The sequence below is a fragment of the Palaemon carinicauda genome, chromosome 21 (genome assembly GCF_036898095.1).
Source record: "Palaemon carinicauda isolate YSFRI2023 chromosome 21, ASM3689809v2, whole genome shotgun sequence".
In the NCBI taxonomy this organism is placed as follows: Eukaryota; Metazoa; Arthropoda; class Malacostraca; order Decapoda; family Palaemonidae; genus Palaemon; species Palaemon carinicauda.
This window is the reverse complement of record NC_090745.1, coordinates 44,454,254-44,462,542: the sequence shown is the minus strand read 5'-3', so window position 1 is coordinate 44,462,542 and position 8,289 is coordinate 44,454,254. Positions and strand designations below refer to the sequence as shown.

The following is an 8,289-nucleotide window of genomic DNA, read 5'->3' as shown; positions in this document are numbered from 1 at the left end:
TCAAACGACTAAGACTTGAGCGAATGGTTCAGTTTTCAAAAGTGTCTGAACCACTGCTCGTTGCTTCATTCTTCCTCTTCTTCAAGCAACTCTGACTTGTTGCTTCATTTTTCCTCTTCCAGCAAAGTCAAGATGTCTATCGAGGAAAGGTTTACACAATAACCTCACGGATCATTTTAAAGAAAACAAAAAAGGATTAATTCCAAAGTGTGACTATCAGAAGACCATCGATGCCCTGAAACAGCAGCAGAAAACTCACATGCCAAGGGGTGGCACGGATATTATCTGTTGGCGAAGTAAGTTTTCACTTCAATCTATTATTTCTCTCTCTCTCTCTCTCTCTCTCTCTCTCTCTCTCTCTCTCTCTTAATTGTGTGTATGTCTCTCTCTATTGTTAACTGTGTTTTCAGGTATGAAGTACTCCAGTGCGGGCCTACAGAAAAACTGATAAAGAGACGTTCGACATGTCAGGAGTCGCCACTCTACTATGTGAGCATTGAGGAGACGTTTGACGTTGTCAAGAGCGCCCACATCTCAACAGGCCATGGCGGAAGAGACTGGCTGTTGAAAGAATTACAAAAGAAATATGCAAACATTCCAACTAAGGCCGTTGATCTGTTCAAGTCACTCTGTCAAGAATGCCAAATGAAACGAAAACGGCCGATGACGAAGGGGGTTGTTGTTCGTCCAATACTCACCAAGGAATTCTTGTCAAGGGGTCAGGTGGATGTAATTGACATGCAAAGCATGCCCAGTGGATCCATCAAGAAATGGATCATGGTGTGCCAGGATCACCTGACGAAGCTTTGCATCCTTCGAGCCTTGACATCTAAAAGGGCTGCAGAGGTCGCTTTTCATCTACTGGACATTTTTCTTCTCTTTGGTGCCCCCGTTATTCTCCAAAGTGATAACGGATCCGAGTTCACTTCACAAGTCATTACAGAGCTGAAGGAAGTTTGGCCAAAACTAACACTGGTGCATAGTAAGCCTCACCATCCCCAAAGTCAGGGGTCAGTTGAGCGCGCAAACGGGGATATTAAAGATATACTGGTGGCATGGATGGCTGACAATGACTCACAAGACTGGCCTACGGGCATCAAGTTTGTTCAGCTCCAGAAAAATAGTGCTCTCCATTCTGGGATAAAGTGCTCTCCATTTTCTGCAATATTTGGCTGAGAGAATCGTGTGGGACTTACTACTTCGTCTTTGCCGATGAAAGTGATTGCTCGGATGGAGATTGAGGAGGATCTTCTTGCTGTCACACCAATCAGTCCAGACTCTGACAATGACAACTCTCTCTCCCAAACTGATGGTGTTGCAAACCAGATCCAAGCTACAAGTGATGAAACACCCACAGCAACACCATCTGCTTACAATGTTGAGAGTCCTGTTTCTTCTGGAGAATCAGAAGAGCCCGTAACGTCTCCTTCATCCTCTCCATCGGACAGTCCTGTTTCCTCTCTGTTGAAAACCACAGAGTTGCCGAACGCATCAAAGAAATCAAAAGGCGCCGTCGTGAAGCAGCCGATGCACAAACTTCTCAAGCAGAAAGGATGGGGAAAAGAAGTAGCTGTGCCAGTTCCACTTGTTGATCATGGGAGAGGCGATCCTAGAAATATCCTTGGTGTCATAATTGACAGACGAGAAGACACAGACCAATACAGGATAGCCGTAAAAGCGGGTATTCTCAGTGGTCTGTATTCCAGAAATCAATTCGATCTTTGCCCTCAGTGCCTTCTAAACACTGACGACATGAACACTGAAAAAACAGTTTTACTGCGCTCGGCGGTGATTTCTCAATCCGCTTCTAGTGGACAAGGCTTCACAAGATGCAACTGTACTGGCGCCCAAAAGTGTAGTACAAGGCGATGTAAATGCCTTAAAGCTGGGCTTCTGTGTAACTCACGATGTCATAGCAGCCTCAATTGTTGTAACAAGTAACATGTCAATGGTTTCTGCCATTCTTTATAACTTTTAAATGCTTTGTTTTAGGTCGTGGAACAGTTTACGTTGTGTGTGTGTGTTTGACCAATAAAATTCTGTATGCTTGCATTTTTTAATGTTAATTTCATTTTCTATCTAGTTACTTACTAATATGCTCATCGCAACGTTGGCATTGATGATGAAATGAGCATCAGGGATTACGTGTAATTACTGGGACCATTTTTCAGGGATTTTGCGTAATCACTGGAAATTTCAGTGATTACGTGAAATCCCAGAGTGAAACGGGGAATACGTGTATTCACTGAAATATTCAGGGATTAAGAGTAATCCCTAGGTACGTGTTCTTACTGTAACATATGTATATATATATATATATATATATATATATATATATATATATATATATATATATATATATATATATATATGTGTGTGTGTGTATATATATATATATATATATATATATATATATATATATATATATATATATATATATATATATATATATATATATATATATATATATATATATATATATATATATATATATATATATATATATATATATATATATATATGGAATATATATACATACATATATATATATATATATATATATATATATATATATATATATATATATATATATATATATATATATATATATATATATATATATATATATATATATATATATATATATATATATATGTTGATATATATGTATATATATATATATATATATATATATAGATATATATATATATATATATATATATATATATAGATATATATATATATATATATATATATATATATATATATATATATATATATATATATATATATATATATATATATATGGCGTCTCGATCGCCTTTCTTATTTTCTTCAACAGTCACGTCCAGTGCATTTTTACCATTACAATAATCTTTTTGGAATGGCTATCTACATTCCAAGTGCCTCTTCTCTCCTTTAGATATAACTCATCTTCAAAATACTCACTTTATTAGGTCTGAATTGTATTGTATTGTCATAGATTTCATCCTCCTCAATTCTTTCTTTCCGAGATCCATTTATTCATAACCCTTAGTGCTTTACCGGGAACGGGAAGGCAGTCGAGGAAAGGAGAAGAACAGTATCCTTCTACCTAAAAGCCAGCGGCAGAAACATCTTCCTGCGATGGAGTAAATTGATACAAATGATTTATTTGTTTCGCAAGTCTTACCTACTTGGGATCATATTGCCGTTGTATTCACCAGGCCAATAAAGAGAGGGAATGGAAAGCCAAAAGAAAATCTATTTACCTGGAACAAGAATATAGAATCGGCATAATACATTGATAACTGTTAAGCGGCTGCTGTTATCAAGAAAAGGCAGAAATTCTCTTCTTCTTTAAAACCCTTGAACATTACGATCTGCCAACCAATTACCTAAAATAGAAAAAATCCAGTTGAGAGAGCCGGTCATATGTATGTACTACTTGCAACTGAAAACAAAGCGAGAGATCGGTGTCATGTTGATGACATGGCTTTCTAATAATGCTATCATTGCTTCCCAACACAATCGAAATAAGAAATTCACATTGAGAAACATGCTTTACTGTTTGGTATTTTTAAAACACATCGAAAAAGAAAATTCTTTCAGATTTGTAAATAGTCAAAGGACTCCAAACGGTTATTGCCCACCAAAGGTTTTTAGACTTTGACCAGTGTGGTCATTGTCTTGCAAGTTTCTCAACCCAAGAGAACATACTTTTTGGAGTCAGGCTCAACCATATTTGCATTGTGTTCCCTTCGAACTCAAATCCATTTACTCAAAATTTGTAATATTATCAAAATTATTAACAAAGTAATTCTTAACCTCTTCTCTCCTGTTAACATTTACATCAAGGAATAAACAACCAACAAACGAATGAACATACAAACAATTCCTACTATATAAAGACTAACAATTGTCCTTCCAGACAGTTGTGACAGTTGGGTCTATAATAGGCCTATCTTGCTTGTGGTAGGGGAGAGGCTTAGAGATTAGACCAACCCTGACATACGTCGCACACCAAAGCTTAAGCCATGAGGTCGCATTCGAGGAATTAGAAGAAAGGCAGTCTTATTATCCCTATGAGTATTTTATTATTTTTTATCCTTGCGTGCAGTTCTTTAGTACATTACATACTGTAGTACATTTTTGTAGGCAAGTATGGCAGCATGCATTTATATAGTCATGAATTTCAGGGTGAACTTACAGTAGCAAACGTGGACGTATCATAGAAAGTGTTCTTGCACCATCTCCTAGACTATCTTGGCTTTGAAAATGATGAGACGGAGTTAAAAGCAGACGAGAGGTTTTGTTCACTTTTTTCTCATTTTTTTTTTCAAAATACTCTATACGCCCCTAGTATTGCACTGGAAATAGAATATATTTTCTTTTATTTTGATAACATATTTTTTTTTTTTATTAAACTGCCTACTCATTTTCTTCCTTCTACATCTTATACCCCTAAACACTCCCTTATTTTGGCATTTATTTTTCACTTGACTTTAAGGGCTGCTTATCTGGTCCTGTACAGCAGAATCCTATTCTCTGCAGAACCTCCACGGTAGTTTTACTATGTTCATTTGGGAGCATTTAACATTTCACAATGTATAGTGTTCGCTTACTGTTTGATCACCACTGTCTAAACACTCGCAAAATAAGGTCTTCAGTTTCGTCTTGAAAGCCTTAATATCTTCAGTTATTCGGATGCCTCATGGGAGCCTATTGTATAGTCTCGAGGCCACATATTTAAAGGCTCTAGAGCCTAACAGTAGATATGTATCTAGGTTCGGGTAGCTTGAAACTATCTGTAACTATTCTCGTGTCAGGACGATTTGTTGGTTGCACAATATGTAGCAATTCTCTTAGATATTTTGGACGACTGGTTCTGATAACTTGGTGGGTCATTGTACATATTTTGAATTAAATTCTCGCTTTAATCAGCAGCCAATGTTGATCAATTATGTATTCTATTTCCATTTCTTTAACCAGTTAGAGAACAAGTTACCCAGGCTTTCTTTTATATTAACTTTATTAGTTAATTGATCACACTCCTCTCCTTTATACTTAGCTGATATGAATGTTCTTCTGCTGTGCATATCTATTGTTAATGTTCTCGATTTTTTCACATCTACATCATCAGCAATTATGTTAAGTTTCTTACAACTTCACATAATATAGCTAGATAGTTGTGTTTTATGCTGATATGTTTGAAATTAATGTACATTATGCACCATGTTGTCCAATTTCCATTGTTGTTTTAGGTGGTTCTCCTAGTAACCAGTAACCTGCACTTTCCTCCAGCTCTCCCTTTTAAAAACGGGGCTTTACTTTTATCCATATGATACCTTTAATTACCTTTTCCTAAATATTTTTACTTAATCTGTCTTTACTTATATTGACTACCTAACTGTTAACTTTATTAATTATTACCTATTACCTTGTCTTCATACAAGAGGTTCCTTTATTTGTTTAAAGCCCGAGACCCTGCCAAAGATAATCCAGCACTCTCAAACAAGAGGTCTTGGAAAATCATGAAGCTCCAAAAGAGATGTGTGTGGAAATAGGAGAAGGTCAGCTACCATGATTTGCCAAAATATCTCCACCGAGTACCAAAGTGTGTTTGTTCCCCTTTTTAATATTTCCTAGACATGATGTCCGTGGGTCTACTGGCAGACATATTGTATGAAAGAAACCTCTATTCAAGGCAAAAGGTTATTGAAAAAACTTTCTTCACTGAGATCCAGGAAATGATGGTGTTCATTAGCAATATCATTTACAAAGGTGTGATGCAGAGGCCATGTATAGAGCACTACTCATTCACTATGACAACTAACACACAGGAAGGTGCGGTGCTTTCAACCCGAGAGCCACCTCTACATTTCACCCTGTCAGAGGTCAAAAGAAGAGCGCCAGTGGCAGGGGAAGGTCTGGAAAGGGCGGTCAGTCTAGAGGCTGAGGAAGTAGAAGTAAGACGGTTAAAGACGCAGGTCCATCACAACAACGAGGGGCTACCGGTAGAGGGACAGCTTTACCTTTTCAAGGATTGATGGGAGCCAAGGGACTGAACCCTTGGCTCACATCATAGTCTCAAAATGACTACACTAGAAATAGAGACAGAAACCACCCCAGTTCAAGAATTCTTCCAACCTAAAACCCCATTCTTGGAGGATAATGTACAGGATCTTCTCCGGAAGAACTTCCAATGGCGGCTATTCTGCATGCCCAAGAAAGATTTGAACACTTTTTGAACTATTCAAGACTTCTCCCCACTAAACAAATTCTTTTTGAACGACAAGTTTCAGATGCTGACTATCTCACAAATACGGACCGTACGAGCCGAGGGGCCCTATACCATCTCCATAGATCTTACAGATGCCTATTGGCATCCTACGATATTTCGGCTCTTCTTCCCCTACCTTGGTCTCACACTGCCAAGAAAGGTCTATGTATTCAGAGCTATGCCCTTCAGGCTGTATATAGCTCCAAGGATTTTCACGAAGCTAGTCGAGGCCATCGCCCAACAATTACGGAACAGAGGCCTCCAAGTGATGATATACCTGGACGACTGGCTGGTCATGAAATTCCTACAGTCTCTGGACTTTCCGATAAAACTTTAAAAAGTCTAGGTTGTCTCCAGCTCAAGAATTCCAGTGGCTAGGACTTCACTGTAATCTGAAGTCACAAACCATTTCTCTACTACAAGGCAAGAGAGAGGAAATTGCAAACTTTGTCAGGTGCCTACTCCTTCCAAGAGAACCCACCAGGCGGCAACAAGAAAGAGTCTTGGGTTTACTGCAGTTTGCTTCCATGACAGACCCAATTCTGAAAGCAAGACTCAAAGGTACCAACAGAGTCTGGAGAAGAAAGGCATCAAATGTTCGGAGATATCCTTACCACAAAACCCCGGTCTTATTGCGAAAGTAGTTCAAGCCGTGATCCACTACCAAGAGTTTCTCAAAACATGTCCCTCTACAGTATCCTCCTCCATCCGAGACAATTCACATGGACACCTCGCAACAAGGTTGGTGGGAGGGGGAGGACATTACCCTTCCAAGAAAGTACAGGGCCAGTGGTCAATCACTTTCTGACTCTAAAGAGACTAAACTCGAAGACGAAATTACAAATCAAATTAGTCACCGGCAGCAGGACGATAGTCCACTGTGTGAACAGAGAGGGATCCAGGTCTCCTCAGATCAACCACGTGATTCTAGCCATCCTCACTTTAGCAAAGCGGAGGAATTAGCATCTCTCAGCAATGTGCCTAGAAGGGGTTCACAATGTGAAGGCAAAACCCCTGTCAAGATCCAAGCCTCTAGGGACAGAATGGTTTCTGGATGCAAAATCATTCTGTTTTCTTCTAAAGAAAATTCCAGAAATGCAAATAGATCTCTTTGAGACGAGCTTCAACCAGAAAGTTTCATGGTATGTAGCACCAAACTCAGATCTGGAAGTGGCAGGCATGGATGCGATGTCCCTGGATTGGAACCAGTGGTCTCACATCTACCTATTTCTACCATTCAACCTCCTGATGAAAGTCCTGAACAAACTGCAGACTTTAAAGAGAACAGCGACTCTAGTGGTTCCCAAGTGCCTCAGAAGCAATTGGTATCCTCTTGTCCTGGAACTCAACCTCTCCAGGTCCCTCTACCATCTCCAGTCCTGTCCTAGGATGCTCAACAGAAGACTGTCTTCGCTTACTCTTGGATTATGAAAACCCTTCAGCTCATGATTTTCTCGCCCTAACAGCTCAAAGAATTTTCGGAGTTGGAAAGGAGAGAATTGACATCATATATGTCATCATGGAAAAAATGGGTTGCATTCGTGAGCAGTCATCAGCCCTCTTCTATTACTATGGACTTCTGTATTTCTTTCTTTATTTCATTGCATGATCAAGGTCTGGCCTCTACAACTATTGCCTCATGTAAGTCGGCACTAACTAGACCCAATGCTTATGCTTTTGATATTGAAATCAATAGTGAATTGTTCAATAAGATCCCAAGGATTGTGTTAAACTGAAACCTAATGCTCCTTGCAAGGCTATTTCATGGTCGTTGGATAGAGTCCTGCACTTTGTCTCCTCGATAGATAATGCTTCTACCTCTCTAAGGGATCTTACTCATAAATCTATATTTTTGATTGCTATGGCTTCTGGTGGTAGAGTCAATGTGATTGTGGCTCTCTTAAGGGATGATGACCACATTGAATTCTCGGAATCGGGGGAGGTAAATTTTTACCCAGATCCTGCATTCTTGGTGAAAAACGAACTTCCCAAGAAACGCTGAGGGCCAGGAAGATTGTTCCACTACA

General features: G+C 38.8%; 1 protein-coding gene across 1 annotated transcript; it reads left to right on the top strand.

Annotated features, from left to right (window-relative positions):
- Window positions 1-777: 777 nt before the first annotated feature.
- On the top strand, window positions 778-1,176 carry LOC137614872 (KRAB-A domain-containing protein 2-like). The gene has a single exon (XM_068344530.1). It carries the CDS (start codon window positions 778-780, stop codon window positions 1,174-1,176), a length of 399 nt encoding a protein of 132 aa, XP_068200631.1.
- Window positions 1,177-8,289: the final 7,113 nt, after the last annotated feature.

Bases quoted from the DNA above. Each gene is read 5' to 3' on its own strand.
- LOC137614872 (XM_068344530.1), top strand. From the start codon at position 778: ATGGTGTGCCAGGATCACCTGACGAAGCTTTGCATCCTTCGAGCCTTG.